The sequence below is a fragment of the Erythrolamprus reginae genome, chromosome 3 (assembly GCF_031021105.1).
Source record: "Erythrolamprus reginae isolate rEryReg1 chromosome 3, rEryReg1.hap1, whole genome shotgun sequence".
In the NCBI taxonomy this organism is placed as follows: domain Eukaryota; kingdom Metazoa; phylum Chordata; class Lepidosauria; order Squamata; family Dipsadidae; genus Erythrolamprus; species Erythrolamprus reginae.
In genome coordinates, this window is record NC_091952.1 from 87,383,611 (window position 1) to 87,402,406 (window position 18,796).

General features: G+C 38.5%; 1 protein-coding gene across 2 annotated transcripts in view; it reads right to left on the minus strand.

Moving 5' to 3' along the window:
* Positions 1-27: 27 nt before the first annotated feature.
* The window catches only part of ANKRD13C (ankyrin repeat domain 13C), a 44,822-nt gene continuing 26,053 nt past the window's right edge, over positions 28-18,796 (minus strand). Inside the window, exons 6-14 of one of the 2 annotated variants that reach the window (XR_011558591.1) lie at positions 18,325-18,391; positions 16,315-16,459; positions 14,965-15,096; positions 13,082-13,243; positions 11,496-11,575; positions 8,991-9,089; positions 5,494-5,594; positions 2,829-4,460; positions 28-2,781 (exon numbers count right to left, since the gene is read on the minus strand). Coding sequence is in view for 1 of the 2 variants with exons in the window: in XM_070746137.1 (XP_070602238.1) it covers positions 4,330-4,460; positions 5,494-5,594; positions 8,991-9,089; positions 11,496-11,575; positions 13,082-13,243; positions 14,965-15,096; positions 16,315-16,459; positions 18,325-18,391 (917 nt within the window). In the remaining variant the exon portion in view is untranslated. Of the gene's footprint in view, positions 4,461-5,493; positions 5,595-8,990; positions 9,090-11,495; positions 11,576-13,081; positions 13,244-14,964; positions 15,097-16,314; positions 16,460-18,324; positions 18,392-18,796 lie in introns of both variants that reach the window. The other variant, XM_070746137.1, reaches the window with a different exon arrangement.

Below are 18,796 nucleotides of genomic sequence, written 5' to 3' on the forward strand. Positions count from 1 at the left end.
TTAAAAAGATTGCAATCCACATCAATGCACTGAAAATTGAGGATTTTATTGAAAAACTGACCAATAAAATGTCCTTGTGAAAGTAGTACACTGTAACAGCCTTTTTGTACATCTTAGTCCTCCTCTAATAAGGAGGAAGTATCCATGTTAAGTTATAATATAGTTGTCATATATTCAGTTTTAAAAGCAAACAGCATCTTTTGGTCTTTATTCTAAGTGGTACAACCAAAAATCCTTTTAGTGAAGGTGAGTTGAGATTAGACAAAGAACATGAAATGTAACAACAAAAAAATGCCATTGTTACCACAATTATAAACTGTCAAGGAAAAACTGCAGCATTATAGAAAGTTTGTTAATATTATTTAAATATAATTATCTTTAATAAAGTCAACAAGTATGTAACTTTCAATATATTATGCTTCAGCTTAAGATGGGCTTTCCAGCATTGGATTATATCCACAGGTGCACTATTTGCTAGGTATACATGAATTGCAATGACTGAAAAAGCAACTGCTTGGAAAAAAGTCTTATTCTTTTTTGTTATAAATTAAAGCAATTATTTGGAAGACCAATAAGATTTAGCTTGATTTAGGAAGCATTTGAATTCTTTTCAATCTTTTCCTCGGCTAACAATTGGCAGAACACTTTGCTAGTTTTTAAGAGATCAAACCTCAAGGAAATTTCAGATGTTTCTTCAAATTTGGAATTTAACACAAGACTACATGTCCAAATTATTCATTACAAGAGATGTACAGACATTATTGATACAGGAACTGATTACTCTGGAAATTTTTACAACGTTTTGTTTCAGAATATGATACAGTTTTCCAAAATAAATGGTTCAATTCCAAAATCAGTTTGAAGTGTTTTCCGAGGGTGACCTGATATTTAATTTGGAAAATTTGTTTATGGGAATTGCTTAAGTACTTTTCCTGGAACAAAACATTCTGGACTTCTCTGGAATGGTCCAGAGACCAATAAATTGTACACATTCCTACTCAGAATACTAATACTGTATAACCTGTTTTCCAAGTAATATTCCTTTTCAATCAAGGCCTAAAAATATGCAAATGGAATCACCATTTAACTTGGCCAGTTGTGCTATATTTATAATAAATTTTGCATATTTTTATGTGAACCTTTCCCCCGTAATACAATTATACATAATTCATCAGGATTATTCACTCTTGACCTCAAAAATCTATCATTCTGAGTGGTGGATGCAGCCAATGCGAAATATTTGGTACAAAATAATTAATTCTCTAAAGTACTACATTAGATGGTACAACCAAAAATCAACACAGGTCCTCCAAAGTGCTTTACAGTCAAGCACTAATATATACTTGTTTGTTAATGTTTGTTATTAACATTATCAAAATCTTAATGCTAAGATCCTGGATGCAGTCTTTTCTTCTCTAGATTTAGGAACACCATTGCAGGCAAAACAGCTCTTTACAGGAACACTTTTCCCATTTCTTTAAAAGTTGGTGTATATGTGCCATCCTAATGCATGTATAAATCAAATTCCCCAAATTTTTGAACCCGAAGCTTCATGAAAGCAAGAGAGCTGCATGCATAAGCAGTTGGATACAATCAGATCAATTGCAGTGGACACTGATTGGGTTCCCCCACCCCTGAAAATCCATTTCTGGAACGAAATAAACTGTCGTATCTACCCATTGTTAAAAAGGGTTGTGATACAACATAAACCACAATTGGAAAAAAATCTGCTGAAGCCACTAAGAGGCCGTTCTCTCCTTTCTTCAGTGCAAACAAGCTAAAAATTGAGGTCTTTTTTCTGTCCTCAGAGGTTGACCAGCAACTACCAAAGTAAAGCTCTTTTCCCCTTTCAGATCTTACTAGAATACAACTTATTAGACTGGACAAAAAAAACCCCTCCACTAAATCAGATCCCAGATTATGTTTAGACTAAACCTACTGAAATAAAATCTTGGTTGATTCCAATTGGTATCTTTGTATTTCCCAAGGGATTAAAATTTGGATCTAACCCAGTTTTTAACCGACGTGGAAAGGTTTATGTATTCCATATGCTGGGCTGAGATACTTAAGCATATTTTTTAAATATACAACTTAATGAAAGGTAACTTTGGCATTATTAACCTGATAATTTTAGATATAGTAGATGACCATTATCAAGTTCCTACCATTTGGAGGGAGATACAGCCATCCAATCAAATTCATACCAGTACTTTCCATCATTCCTGCAGCAAAAAAAATCCAGTACTATACATTTCTATACAGCATATTCTTTTTAGGAGATGCCCACAGGACAGATAATACAAAGGACAAAGTCCAATGACAAAAGAGGAGACTTTCATTCATGCAGCAGGACTCCACTTTCCTCATCCTTGAATAAATTGTAGGGAATTTCTAACTTCCAGTCAAGCTGGAGGACACAGAAATTGTAGACTTTGTGAAAATCACATCGTTCTGTAAGAGGTTATTTTGTGGGCAGGTGGCACTAACTGGAGGCAACCTATAGTATCAAGCACTTTTAGTTTTAGTGATGTCGCCTCTTTTGAATCAACTGAAAGATGAAAATTTTGGATATTTTAAACTGCATTTTATAGGCGGCGGATTGAATTTCTTGCAACAAGTACTGGAAACAACATGCACTTCAAAACCAGCAACCTATATAAAGCCCTAAATCAACTGTCTTCACGTTCACAATTGCCAATCCTGGTTGATTTAAAATGCTTACACATTTGCAGCATTTCTGGAATTAGTCTCAATATTTATTCCCTGGTTTATAACAAGAAGCTGCAGTTTTCTTGAGCTCCTTCTCTGCATGAGGCCCTAGTGCAAACCTACAACTTTAATTAGTATTTGTACCTTTTTGCTTGACAGGGTTGCTGTGGCTTATGACCCTGTTTTATGGAGGACTATGCCTCCGAACGCCTCATTTCACATTTTAAGATATTGCCAGCGCTGGGTGTTACCCGACATGTGGTTTTCTAAATGTTTGAAAAAGACAAGAATTTTCGAGACCCCCCCATCCCAAAAAAAAAAGAAAGAAGAAGACTTGACTGCACAAAGAATATTCTTCTGAAAGTATTTACATTTCTGTACACATACACATTACTGGAAGCCAAATCTGGCAATACAAATGAATGTAGGTATCAACAGTTTGAGACAGTAGAGCAAAAACACTAGGTTATAATCCTGCTTCGGTGGCTGGAATCATATAATAACCCTAACTTTTAGAAGTCAATTTGAAGGAAAAAAGCCAAACGTTACTCTTATTGAAGCTATCCATATTGGAAAATACCCCATGGCGTTTTGAACATTTTTGTTAAGTTTACTGCAGCCCTTATTTACTCTACTAGATTTTCTTCCTTGGGAGAAAACAAAGCTTCGCCTTTGAGACGGTTATCATTTAGCTGCTATTATTCATTGTTCCCAAAATGCTGCAGAGCATAAATACAAATTTGGTACACTTGTTTGAATCGCTTATGTACATTTAAACAGCCCAAATAAATGTCAAGGAAGAATCTCCAACAAATACTGCAATGACATTTCCAGCCATCTTGAAAAGGTCTTCGTGAAAAGATTAGGAAACAATCTTCGGTGGAGAAATCAACTATTTGGAGAAAATACAGATAGCACCACAATGAGTTGCACTAAGGTGCTAAAGGAGGTACCTTATTCCCTGCAGAGTGAATGTTCTAGTACTGAAATGTATTGCAATAACTAAAAGCAACTGTATATAAAAGGTTAGCTTTTGGCTCACTTATCTACAGGACAGCAATTCCTTCTTCTAAATGCTCAGATGATGTTCAACTTGCTGAATGCAACAGGATTTATAACATATGAAAACAAACCTTGAAGGAAGGTTTAAACGCTGATGGGCGTTTAAAAGGGCTAATACCCTGGTAAGACATTTTAGTGTTTATGCAAATGGTCCAAGAGTGCTTTTTATTGTCAAGGAAAAAAAAATCTATAAACAAATTACCGTCTTTAGAGAATTTATGAATGTAGGGGTGGGGGAGAGAGACAGAGGTGTGTATGCGTGTGTATATGTGTGAGACTGAGGTGCCAAATTACCATGCGTGCAAGTCTAGATGTATAAATGAATGTGATACATCAGGAGACCTGCTATCCTTGAGACACCAGATGGATGCTTGCTATATATTACAATAGATAAAATTCGCTCTGTGTTCCCTTTCTGAATTCATTTAAATAAGTTTTATCTTTTCAATTTTCCCAACTTTCAGACATCGGTCTTATGCTATCCATGTCTTTCAGTTGTCTTGTTGTCTTGAGGCATGCTGGTATTCTTTATTCGCTGCTAACTGTCCAGTTAAAAGTTTAGAGATCAGGAAAGCGGCTGGGATCCTCCTTGTAGTCGCCAGGAATTGTGAAAATTGATTCATCAAACTCATCATAGCGAAACTCCTGAAAAGTCACAGTGGCTGTGATTGTTGGAAACACAGGAATATCTGGGAAGAAAGGAGCAGAACCATTAAGGGGTCAAGGATGGGGATACTCCTTTCTTTTAAACAAGATTCCTTCTGACCATTTCCATGACATTCTCCTCGCAGGTAGCAATTTGAAGTGCTTTTAAGTAAAGAATATAAAGGAGGGGTTTGGAGGAATGTTGCAACTGATGGCCAGCGAGATGCTTTAATCATGGGATCACCCTATATTCATTGTTTGTCAATCCTAAAAAAGATTGCTGGCAGAGAGATCACCTACAGATCTGGGTTTGGCACACAATAAGCACCCATACCTCTCATTTCTTTAGATTAACCTAAAGAAACAATAGAGGAAAGTACAATGCACCTTACAATAATTCTGGAATTAATCACAGAAATTCCTAGGCAAGGAAAAGTAATGTTATTTTGGGGGGAGGATAAAGTTACCTTAGAGGGAGTTATATTCCCATTTGAATTTAAACATGGCCACAGGATATATTGCTTATGATGGTATAAAACTGCTATAATGTGGGGGCAGATTGCAAATAGTTGCAAAAACCAGATTTTGATAAGAATTAGAATCTGGTTAGACCATATCAGTTCAAGCTTCATTTAAAGTATAGGTGGCAATTTTCTTGCCATTGTGTTTTATGCTATTCATCAACTGTTTTATTCAAGCGAGACAGATGTATAAAGAATATTTTAATGTGGACCCTTAAATATAGTCCAGCAGGTGGTGATATTAGTTGTTTATAACCCTTTAATATCTCAGCAAAGCTTTCTTGTCAGCTTCAGGGAGGGAGGGCAGAAGGGAAGGATTAAATCATAGTACATTGCCAATAATGCTACCCACGTGGCCCATGTTTTGCCTAGGCTGGCCCTTGCTATTCAAGCAAAAGTTTTACTCTGGACTGTTATGTATTTTCCATTCAGTACACTGTGCAATGGCATATTTTATTTTGCCTAACGGCTGATTGGAAATTATTGAAGTTCTTGCCTCTACTCCAAGAGGCAATCAAATAATAATCCTTGGTTTCAGATGAAATCCATAACTCACCTAACTTTACTGGAAAGCCTGGCGGAAGTTTCATCTGCACAAATTCCCGCAGTTTGTTAAAGTGCTTGAAGGGTGCAATTACTTCTAAAACATTCAACAACCTGAAAGAGAACACATGCACGGCATCTATTAACCCATCCTGATTTAAACAATTGAGAAGGAAAGGTATTATTCTCATCTTATTATTGGGCACACTACAATTAGCAACAGATACACATTTTTAAAAAATGTTAAGCAATGGATATATTCACAAACAAATTACTAATGATAGAAATTATATATTCATAATGAGTGCTGTTCTAGCTTATTACAGAATACATATACGCTGTATAGCCCCTAATATGACTTTTTGTACAGTGGATATAGAACTTGGGTGTCTAGTTTAATTCCTTATTTTTATTTATACAAGCAAGTTTTTTTTAAAAAAAAATCAATATTAACGCAGATGTTGAAAGGATCAGAAATTAACATGTTCCCAGGCCCTTTGAATAACTTCACAAATTGACTACTGTAATTCATTCTATGATTTGTCCTTGTCATACAACTATATTGTATTGGTTGCCAGTTGGCTTACAAAGATAATTCAAAGAGCTGATAGTCATACCATAGGCTGGAGAATTCTGGGAGTTGAAGTCCACAAGTGTGAAAGTTGTCACGTTTGGGGACCCCTGGCTTAAGACCTGGATAACTGGTAGACTTCCTGTTCCCAGTGACTTCTACCCATTTAATGGCATACAGGAATCCTTGAATCCCAACTTGAAAGATTCTTGGTGTCAGGAACCCTAAGGGCATACCTTTTTGGTTACTATCCTATCTTTCAACTAATTTCAAGTCAGCATCAACTCTGTTAAGATTCAGGAAAGTTGCTAAGATCTGATCTAGCTATATTTGGAAAGGAGATTCACGGCATGATGGGCTTCTATCTTTAGTTCTCATCTGCACGAGTGGACATAAGGCATTCCATCTAAGTGAGTGGCAGGCAAAGCAAAGCAGCTGACATTAACGCTTTAATGAAAGAAACCCCCTAAAAGAGGTCGAAATTTGAGTGCGTCTTATACTCCAAATGTAGCTTTAGTTAAGCTTTATCTCAGCCCTAACAAGGTGCTAACGGGAGAAGCGATCTTCCATGCTTTGCTAGCTAAGGGCTCTTCCCTTTGCCTGCTTTTCCCGTTGTTGCTCCCTCTTAAGAGTGAGAGAAGTGAAGTGTTTTAGAAACTGTTTTTTCATCACCAACAAGAGGATAAAAAGCAAGCGCCTTGCTCAAAACCAGCAAGCTAATGTGATGAAGCTGACCAGACAAAGGACTAGCCAAATGAATACCTAATAGGCAAATTATTTTTCCCCTATTTCATTTCCCCAAAACTAAGGTGTGTCTTATACTATGGTGCATCTTATACTCCAAACAATACAGTAAGTCAAAATGCCTGGGTTTTGCCAACAGGATGAACTCTTTGTTTCAGAAATTAAAAGTCTAGAAAACTCTACAAAGTGATATCGCTTTGCACAGGTCTAGACATTCTGGAAACCAGTAAGCAATATGGCTTTTAGAAATTGATTGATTTGTAAGAGAATGCTTGTGACTCATCAAGGGATAAACACAATCAGACAAAGTTGAAACTATGTGGAACTCTTACATTGTGCAACAGAATAAACTGCAACCTTGTTGGCTATATCAAACTTTTTTCTTATTTTATATACTAGAGCCATGATGGCGAACCTATGTTATGCTTGCCACAGGTGGCATGTGGAATCATATAGGAGGGCATGCACTAGCCAGTTGATTTTTCAGCCTCGGGGAAGGCCGTTTCATCCTTCGGAGGCTTCAGGAAGCTTCCCTAAATCTTGCAGAGTGCAAGATCATTTTCCGGTCAGTTTCCGGTCACAATTCAAAGTGTTGGTTATGACCTATAAAGCCCTTCATGGCACCGGACCAGATTACCTCAGGGACCGCCTTCTGCTGCACGAATCCCAGCGACCAGTTAGGTCCCACAGAGTGGATCTTCTCCGGGTCCGTCAACCAAACAATGTTGCTTGGCGGGACCCAGGTGAAGAGCCTTCTCTGTGGCGGCCCCGGCCCCCTGGAACCAACTCCCCCCCAGAGATTAGAATTGCCCCCACCCTCCTTGCCTTTCGTAAGCTGCTTAAAACCCACCTCTGCCGCCAGGCATGGGGGAACTGAGATACACTTTCCCCCTAGGCCTTTAAAATTTTATGCATGGTATGTTTGTATGTATGATTGGTTTTTATATAATGGGTTTTTAACTGTTTTTAGTATTGGATTATTGTTATATACTGTTTTATTACTGTTGTTAGCCGCCCTGAGTCTGCGGAGAGGGGCGGCATACAAATCCAATAAATAAATAAAATAAATAAATAAAATAAATAAATAAATAAATAAATAAATAAAAACCTGCCCAACAGGCAAACCAGAAGTTCAAGAAAATGGACAGTTTTTGACTTCCAGAGGGCTCAGGGAAACTTCCTGAAGCCCCGAAGTGTGAAAAACAGGCCAATGGACAAACTGTAAATTAGGGAAATGTTTTTTGTGAAATTTGGTTTGTCCGCTTACCCATTTTGTCACCATCCCAGACTTCAGTGAGGCCTCTGCACATGAACAGAGATTGGGGGGGGGGGGATTGTGCACATGCGTAGGGAGGCGCTGGGGGTGCACATGCATGGAGGGAAGGGAATGGGCGTGGGCACATGTGGGTGTGCTAGCACACACGCATACACACAAACAAACCCTTTTGGCACGCGAACAAAAAAAGGTTCACCATCACTGTACTAGAGTCCCTGGAATTTAAGCACAATAAAATCCCCAACCAGCAATCAAATATTACATCCATTAACAATCTTTTCTGTACTGTACTGTATTGTCGTTATATTGTGAGCCAAATATTACACCCATTAACAATCTTTTCTCTACTGCAGTGATTTTCAACCTTTTTTGAGCAGCGGCACATTTTTTACATTTACGAAACCCTGGGGCACATTGAGCAGGGGGGGGGGGCGCTAAAAAAAGTTTCGACAAAAAAATTATCTCTCTCTCTCTTCCTCCCCTTCGCTCTATTTCTTTCTCCCTCCCTCTTTCTCTTCCTTCCTTCCTTTTTTGCTCTCTTTCTCTCTCCCTCCCTACCTCCCTCTATGTCTTTCTCTCTCTCTCTCCTTCCTTCCCTCTTTCTCTTTCTTTCTCTTGTTCTCTTTCTCTCTCTCTTGCTTTCTTTCTCTCTCTCTTGTTCTCTTTCTCACTCGCTCTTTCTCTCTCTTGCTTTCTTTCTCTCTCTCTCTCTTGCTTTCTTTCTCTCTTGCTTTCTTTCTCTCTGAGCTTCGCGGCACACCTGACCACTGGTTGAAAAACACTGGTTGAAAAACACTGCTCTACTGTACTGTATTGTCGTTATGTTGTCAGCCACCCCGAGTCTTTGGAGAGGGAAGGCATACAAATCTAATAAATTATTATTATTAATTATTATTTTCTGAAAACAAATCGTACTTACGATTCAATTCCTAGAGGAAATTCTTGGCTCATGGCTATCGTAGCTTTAAAAGTTTTCTTGCTTTCTTTGCAGACAAGTTCTCTACCCAAGTGAGGTGCTCTGTTTAAAAGATGATCAAAATGAAAATCTCTCCAAATACATAAAATGCACAAACAGCTCACCCTGAAAGAGATTTTTGTTGAGCAAGAAACAAGGATAATGGAAATTATTCAAGGAAGCTTGAAAGGCTCCTTTGAGGGGGGGGGGGAGGGAATATATTTCGCTTTTCATTGCTGTTCTTCTCATGCACACAAAGGCATATTTAAATCTAAATGCTTGCAGGATTCCTTTTTTTCAATAATACAAAGTAAAGAGTGCAATTAATTTCTTTTTTTTAGAAAAATGAAGATTAGAGTATCTTGTTAGCTTAAAAATTTAACTCCAACCTGAAACCATTTCTTGATTATAGTCCAAAATGTGGATTTGTGCCACATCTAAAAATGTAGTTTTGCTCTGTATAAAATCTAAATTCCAATTTATAGGGTTTTAAAAACAGGAATAGATTTTAGTATCACGAGTAGCATTTACTGTAACCCATAGATTCATTTTATGACTCAGATTGTGCCGACTATACTCCTGATATTTATGTTCCACTTAGAGCCTAATAATGATTTTCAAGCTCTTAAAATGATATATTTAGTATTACCATCCATTGATGATATACAAGAAATCTATTATATCTATACTGTAAATTCCTTGTTTATACATTTTAATTGTGTTCTTTAATCATTCTTTTGTTCCTTTTTCAGACATCCCCTGATAATAAGCCCAATTGGGCTTTTGAGTGCATGGCAATAAGGACAAGCACTTTTTTCAAGGTTCAAAAAACCTCGAGTCTTATTTCAGGGAAACATGGTTGTTTCTGTTGAAATACTTTCATCTGTTGTTTTTGGCCTTCTCCGGGTCCCGTCAACTAAACAATGTCGTTTGGCGGGACCCAGGGGAAGAACCTTCTCTGTGGCGGCCCCGACCCTTTGGAACCAACTCCCCCCAGATATCAGAGTTGCCCCCACCCTCCTTGCCTTTCGTAAAGTTCTTAAGACCCATCTCTGTCGTCAGGCATGGGGGAGCTGACACACCTCCCCCGGGTCTATACAGTTTATACATGGAATGTTTGTGTGTGTGTTTGCTTTTAATAATGGGGTTTTTAGTGTTTTTTAAATTATTAGATTTGTTTTTTACATTGTTCTTGTTATTGTTGTGAGCCGCCCCGAGTCTACGGAGAGGGGCGGCATACAAATCTAATAAATAATAATAAAAAAATAATAATAATAAATGGTCTCATAACTTTTTCCTTAGAAATCATATGTGAAGTGCCATATGTGTTGTGGTTAGCTCTGGCCCAGGTCCTGTCCCAAGGAATGTGGAGGTGGGGGAAACATCCACGTCACAGGCCTGTTTTGCTCCCGATAAAGGCAGCTAGTGAATTATCCAATGACGAAGGAAGTGTGGGTGTGATGGAAGAGGAGGGCTTGGCTGACAGCCCAGGAGGAGATCAATCTTCCTTCTTTGGATTCAGATGAGGAACGTATGACAGACCCACGCATGCGTAGAGCTATGCATAGGAGAGAACAACTTAAGACATATTACAGGAGATAAGAGAGGCCACCTGTGGTTGGGTGGGGCTGCAGTAATTAGAGTTGCTGATAAAATAGCAGCGTGCTGGCTTGGGCGTTGTGGAAGATTATCTGATCGTAGTTCGTCAAGACCACGACTTGCTGTTTCCTGATTATATTCAAGACTTTGTCTGAATTCCCGGACTCTGGACTATAATTCATTGTGAGTGTTTATCCTCGTGTGGACAACAGTAGCTGTGAGCCAACTCCCAGTTACTGGGTTAGTAATTGGATTTATTATTAGACTTCATTCTTGGATTGTCTTTAAAGTGTGTCTTGTTTGTACAAGAAATCCCTTTGAAGTTTAAAAGGGAGTTTTTTCTTCTCGTTTGTTGATAAAGAACATTTACTTGCATTCTATCGTGTGTGTGTGTCTGCTTGGATTAATTAACCTGTAATTAAGGGCGGGTGGCACACGCCGGCAGAACCATATGTAAGGCAGCTTAAATCTGTTAGACTTCTGATTTCTTCAGTTATACCAAGGAAGCAGCAACTTTTGATTGCTCTTTAAAGAAAACCAATAGATATAAATAATTATAGTTATATAAATAAAGTATTATGTAGAAACAAAGAGTTATCTTTTTTAAATCTCATGATCCAAAAGTCTAGAACAATATGCATTTTTGGCTCTTAGTTAACAATTTGAACCATCATGTCAGCAATGGACAATCTTGAATAGGATTTACACCTCACAAGGCATCTGCCAGGACGCTCTGTATAAATGGGGCATACTATCCTCCCCTCAGTGTGATTGTGGGGTGATAGGTGTTAATATATATTGCTAGTCCACATATGATATGCTACATACGAAATAAATAAATAACCATAGGAATATAGTAGTAATACTCACTTCCCGTTTTCTGCAGATATGTATTCCTCCCATGAAATTGTATTGGGTGGTGGTGGGGTAAGAGATTGTCTCCTGACAGGCTTTTTAAAGAAAAGACATAAGAATTTATTTAATAGTTACCACTTTTCTAAACTACAGACATATCACCCTTCTACTAGACAACTCTTGTCAATCTGAAATACTGGTCCAGTCTAAAATTACACTACTACAAGCTCAACAAATAATTTCTGGTGGGCCGAGGGGACAAAGCTTATAAAGTGTTGTGATTCAGTCTGAGGCTCCTCAGGGAACGGCTGGAAATCTGCCGGCTCCATGCTCAGAGGGGGAGGACGAGGAACAGGAGGAGGAGGAGGACCAGGCAGACGGGGAAGAGGAATGCCAGGACGAAGAGGAGGGAGAACAGCCTGAGACCCCCGGGGGGGGGAGCTCTCCCCAGCGAGTAGCCTGGAATCCTTAGATGAGAACGCACAAGCCATCCTCGATATGAGGCAGAGAAGGGCCTCCCAACGAAGGGGACAATTAGCCAGGTATTTCCATCCCTAATAGGCAACAGCTGGGTTTGGGTGTGGTTCTCCTCAGAAAGGTTGAAAAGGCAGGCCCGCCCTTCCTGTATTGTGGAGAGTTATCTTTTGGGAGTTCTGTGACCTTGCTTCGATCCTTGGCGTTTCTGATTCTGGTTTGTGGCCTCGAAGGCTGAAAACTTGGGGGAGGCGTGGGTTTTATTATCTACAGTGGGGTGTGTGCCAGCAAGAAGCCTGTTGTATTGTCTGGCCGTCGTGACTCTTCTGTGAAGCCTCATAGCATTCCAGTTTGTAAGAACAGTTTTTGTTCTCTGTGTTTGTTTTCAAAGATATAAAGTGACTTTGCTTTTTACCAGCGTGTCTGGCTGCTTTTTTCAGTTGGTGTTGAAGTCTGGGGGCACCCAGACAGAACATAAAGTAGAAATGTATATATAAGATTAGTTGTCAATATTGCCTGACATAACTGTCCAAAAACCAACATGGGAAGGAAGACGGACTCACTGTTTTGGTTTACTATACTTCATTGTTCAGGTTTTAGAAACATCATTCATTATTTTATGTTACTAGCATTAAGCCAACTATTTGTCGTCAGGCATGGGGGAATTGAAATATCTCCCCCGGGCCTATACAATTTATGTATGATATGTTTGTATGTATGTCTGCTTAATAATGGGGTTTTAAAAAAATTTTAAACTGTAAATTATTAGATTTGTTATGAACTGATTTATTGTGTTGTGAGCCGCCCCGAGTCTACGGAGAGGGGCGGCATACAAATCTAATAAATGAAATGAAATGAAATATTCAGCTCTTCTGTAAAAAGCTAGTTTTTACTTTTAAACATGACAGCAGTTTCATTTAACCCTTCCTGTGCTTAAGGACAGAGGAAAGAATCGTTGATCCCGACTAAGGTTAATAAACAAGAACACAAATTAAAGGAAATTCTTCTCATAATTTAAGGCTGCTGTGATGGATTTTATTGTCCTCCACCAAATATTCAGAATATTTCAAAATTGACTTTAAAAAGCTGTATGCTGAACATGCAGTTTAAGAAATATTCAATGATACCTCAAAGTTTTGTTCCATCAAATTTCCACCTTTGCTCAAGCTTTCCATGATAGCCTTATTCCGGAGGATATCCTCCTCACTGAGGTGTTCCCGCCTTTTTCTGGATTCTAAAACAAGCCCGTTAACCAGGTAGAAGTCTGCCAAAAAGTTTCCCACTCTTTCCTGGGGGAGGGGGAAAAAATGAAACAACCTAAGGACAGAAGCATACACAAGAGTATTTGCTAAGAAGACTAGAGTTCTAAAGCCTTCTCTCTCTCTCTCCTCTCTGTCTCTCTATCTATTATCTCTCTCTCTCCTCTCTCTCTTATCTCTCTCTCTCTTATCTCTCTCTCTCCCACCCTCTCTCTCTATTATCTCTCTCTCCCCCCTCTCTCTGTCTCTATTATCTCTCTCTCTCTCCCCTCTCTCTTTCTTATCTCTCTCTCTCTTCTCTCTCTCTCTCTTTCTTATCTCTCTCTCTCTCCTCTCTCTCTCGCTCCTCTCTCTCTCTCTATTATCTCTCTTTCTCTCTCTATTATCTCTCTATCTCTCTCTCTATTATCTCTCTCTCCTCTCTCTCTCTCTCCTCTCTCTCTCTATTATCTCTCATAGAAACATAGAAGTCTGACAGCAGAAAAAGACCTCATGGTCCATCTAGTCTGCCCTTATACTATTTTCTGTATTTTATCTTAGGATGGATATACAGTATGTTTATCCCAGGCATGTTTAAATTCAGTTACTGTGGATTTATCTACCACGTCTGCTGGAAGTTTGTTCCAAGGATCTACTACTCTTTCAGTAAAATAATATTTTCTCATGTTGGTTTTGATCTTTCCCCCAACTAACTTCAGATTGTGTCCCCTTGTCCTTGTGTTCACTTTCCTATTAAAAACACTTCCCTCCTGGACCTTATTTAACCCTTTAATATATTTAAATGTTTCGATCATGTCCCCCCTTTTCCTTCTGTCCTCCAGAGTCCAGACTATACAGATTGAGTTCATTAAGTCTTTCCTGATACGTTTTATGCTTAAGACCTTCCACCATTCTTGTAGCCCGTCTTTGGACCCGTTCAATTTTGTCAATATCTTTTTGTAGGTGAGGTCTCCAGAACTGAACACAGTATTCCAAATGTGGTCTCACCAGCATTCTATATAGCGGGATCATAATCTCCCTCTTCCTGCTTGTTATACCTCTAGCTATGCAGCCAAGCATCCTACTTGCTTTCCCTACCGCCTGACTGCACTGTTCACCCATTTTGAGATTGTCAGAAATCTCTCTCTCTTTCTTATCTCTCTCTCTCTCTCTATTATCTCTCTGTCCTCTCTCTCTATCTCTTATCTCTCTTATTTCGCTCTATATATATTATCTCTCTATATATATATATTATCTCTCTCTCTCTCTCTCTCCTCTCTCTCTATCTATTATCTCTCTCTCTCTGTCTCTTTCTTATCTCTCTCTCTCAGAGATGGACAAACTGTTGTTCCAAGGCTACATAAGAGCTGCAAATTGTTTTGTTTTTTTCTTGAAAAGCTAATGTGTTGCTGAAATCTGGAGACATGACTATTAAAGAAAGATTAGCATCTTGTCTGATCTGCATCATTGGTACAGCTGCTAAAGCCTTCACAATTCTAAGACGTGATTTTTTTTAAAAAAAAAAAAATTCCGCCATGAAAAGATTTCACTCCCCACCCCCCTCCATTCTAATATCTTCTACTCAAGTTCTCTTCTTCCAGCATCACTGGAGGCAGCTTCCCTTAACCTTTTATGACCTTTCCACTTCTGAAATTAAACAAAGGAGCCATAATAATAGTCCAAGTGACTTTATTCTTCTTTGCCTTAGTGACCTATTACTGACACGGTAACATAAAACAGACGGTGATTTTAGAATAACAAATAGAACTTACTGTTTTATCTTCTCGGAAAAGCCATCCAGTTTGGGCACGTGTGAAAGTGATTGATTTGGTTGATAATGTTGCTGAATAAATATCACTACTCATCAAAATATCAACTTCCTCCTCAGTTTCCATCTCTGATTCCTAACAATGTGTAAAATTGAATACTATTAAATGAAACAAAACATTTATTTTATTTATTTAATTGGAGTTGTATGCCACCCCTCTCCGAAGATTCGGGGTGGCTTACAGCATATATATCCGAGAAACAATAATAAGCAATCCAATTAATAATACATTAAAAAACGAACTTAAAAATTCTAATTTAAAAAACGTCCATTTAAACATAAGCATTTTCTTTTCTACCCAAATTTGTTTTTAATTGTCTCCCAATAATTATGGTCTTAATGAGGTAATTTATCCCCTGCCAGGAGATATGTGCCGATATAATTCATTGCACGCTGATGCAATCTCCTAGGACTCCTGAGTGATGATTAACCAACAAAAACCCAACAATAAAAATTAAAACACCCTTAATCAAAATTCAAAATTAGTTGAATGGGGAAAATTACAACTTAACAAAACACAGATAGCAGCATCTCCACCGAATCTCAAACGAATTCTTAACGAATTCAAGTTTTGCCAAGAAGGCTACAAATTAAGTTGCTCCAACTGAGATGCTGCCACATTCTGGATGAACTGCAGTTACCAAAGACAGCACTGCGCGGAGAACATTGCAAGTTCTCCGCAGTCTGCATTGGTTGCCGATCAGTTTCCGGTCACAATTCAAAGTGTTGGTTATGACCTATAAAGCCCTTCATGGCACCGGACCAGAATATATCCAGAACCACCTTCTGCCGCACGAATCCCAGCGACCGATTAGATCCCACAGAGTCGGTCTTCTCCGGGTCCCGTCAACTAAACAATGTTGTCTGGCGGGATCCAGGGGAAGAGCCTTCTCTGTGGTGGCCCCGACCCTCTCGAACCAGCTCCCCCTGGAGATCAGAATTGCCCCCACCCTCCTTGCCTTTCATAAGCTCCTTAAAACCCACCTCTGTCGTCAGGCTTGGGAGAACTGAACTACCCTTTCCCCCCTAGGCCTATACAATTTATGCATGGCATGTTTGTGTGTATGTTTGGTTTTAAATAAGGATGCTGAACTGCTACCCAAAGTAAAACAAATATTAACATTTTGCAAAAATCCAGCCAATTCCAAAGGGAGCAACTGCCATCTCACAGGGTTATTACCTTGTGCCTTTTAAAGCTAGGATTTTCAACTTGTTTTCATTTAGCATGGCTTTAAAACCGCCATGCTAAAATAATGTACTCCGTTTGAATTGCACAACACCTGTAAATGCCTACCTCGTGATGTATTCGCTGGTAAACCTTTTGTTCATTGTCTAAAACTACAAAGGATTCAGAGGGTGCAGCATCACCATTGAAAATGAAGCTCAAGTCCCCCCGTTGGCACTTCATGTCAGTAAAATCTATGAGGGTTGTGTCAAGCCTGCAGAAATATTCCAAAATGATAACTGAGAGAGAGAGAGAGAGAACTTCATGCTGCTGATACAGACATTTTAGTTAAACAGAATACATTGTTGGATTCTTGATGCTTTCTGAGGGGCTTTTTTGAGGGAGGGTGTTTTATTATCCAGTTAGAGACCACCACCAGAGAAAGAGAAGTTTGCTGTTTTCTTAATATACAGTGATACCTCGTCTTACAAACGCCTCATCATACAAACTTTTCGAGATACAAACCCGGGGTTTAAGATTTTTTTGCCTCTTCTTACAAACTATTTTCACCTTACAAACCCACCGCTGCCTCTGGGATGCCCCGCCTCCAGACTTCCGTTGCCAGCGAAGCACCCGTTTTTGTGCTGCTGGGATTCCCCTGAGGCTCCCCTCTATGGGAAACCCCATCTCCAGACTTCCGTGTTTTTGTGATGCTGCAGGGGAATCCCAGCAGCGCAAAAACAGGTGCTTCGCTGGCAACGGAAGTCCGGAGGTGGGGTTTCCCATGGAGGGGAGCCTCAGGGGAATCCCAGCAGCGCAAAAATAGGCGCTTCGGCTGGCAAAAGGGGTGAATTTTGGGCTTGCACTCATTAATCACTTTTCCATTGATTCCTATGGAAAACATTGTTTCGTCTTACAAACTTTTCACCTTAAGAACCTCGTCCCGGAACCAATTAAGTTTGTAAGACAAGGTATCACTGTATTTATATACTGTAGATAGTCCTCAACTTAGAAAACATTTGTTTAGTGACTGTTCCTATTACAACAGTGCTGAAAAAAAGCAACTTATGAATGGTCCTCTATTCCAACATCCTCATATGATAAAAACTTGTATAGTTGGCAACTGGTATGTATTTACAATGGCTGAAGCAAACCAGGGTCATGTAATCTCCATGTGTACCCTTCTCAGCTTGTTTCCAATAAGAGAAGTCAACGAAGAAAGCTGTATTTGCTTAATGACCATATGATTCACTTAAGAACTGCAGTGATTTGCTTAACAATGTAAATGGTTGTTAAGTTGAGTGTAACCCACTAAGCACCTGCCTTGTTTAGCAACAGAAACTGTAATCATAACTCGAAGACTACCGATAGTAATTTGCCTTGCCAGTGTCAGTGGGGGGTATGGCTTTTTCTTTGATGGTTTCTAGATTAGTGTATTTTTTTTTCTGTCATTATTTTCTGCTATAGGAATACACACTGTGTTTGGAAAATATACCAGTTTCAGGGCTGTTGACACAATATAGTTTTTCTATACATTATTTTGTTCTAGTATACTATCTCATTGGTGCATCATCACATGAAATTAGTCCAAATCATGGGCTCTTGAGCATATTCTTGAGGATATCTATTTATCAATGTTTTCAGAACATTACGGAAAATATGGAGACAATTTTAATCAAATTTTTGGGGACCTTGTTATGCAAGATCTAATTTCCCCATCAAAAACATTAATATTTTTAACTAAGTCTGCACTTCTATTTCTACTAGTTTCTTATAATTCCTATCATCCTTTTCCTCCCACTTAGGACTGTATGACTGTAACTTGTTGCTTGTATCCTAAGATTTTTATTAATATTGTTTCTTCATTGATTATTTGATCCTTATGACAATCACTAAGTGTTGTATCACATGATTCTTGACAAATCTATATTTTATTTTATGTACACTGAGAGCATATGCACCAAGACAAATTCCTTGTGTGTCCAATCACACTTAGCCAATAAAGAATTCTATTCTATTCTATTTGCTTCTCTTAGTTGCAATAAATTATATGGGAAAAAATCTATTAATATATAATATCTATTAATATTCTAAAGCAAAAAATAAATGATTAATGTAATGCAGGTTGAATATTCTTACCTGATATTTATACCTTGTTTGTATATTTTACATGCATCAGAAGGCAAGATTCGGGAAAGTAAAGGCACTGAATTTGACAAAAATGAGACAATTTTACTGAATGTCATTATAATGTATCAATTCATATAAAGCAATATTCTAATACAGGTCCCATGCAAACCAAAATTCTTGGACTTCAAATTGATAAACAGTTAAGTTTTTAAGACACTTATCAAATATACTGCATAACAAAGCAACAAAACCCTTTTCAGTTTGTGTTCAGTAGGAGTACTGAGTACAAGGAATACTGCATGAGCCATTTGTTTTTTAAAGGATCAAAGCACTGCAGCCTTTCAAACCTCAATGCAGCTGCTTTGCAGATCTGCTCTGGATGCTTTTGAGTAGTGGGCTTAAAAACACATTTAATCACTTTGCAAAACACCCTCTGAATCGTTCAGAAAGTAATGCCAGGCATTAAAAGTAACACTATAAT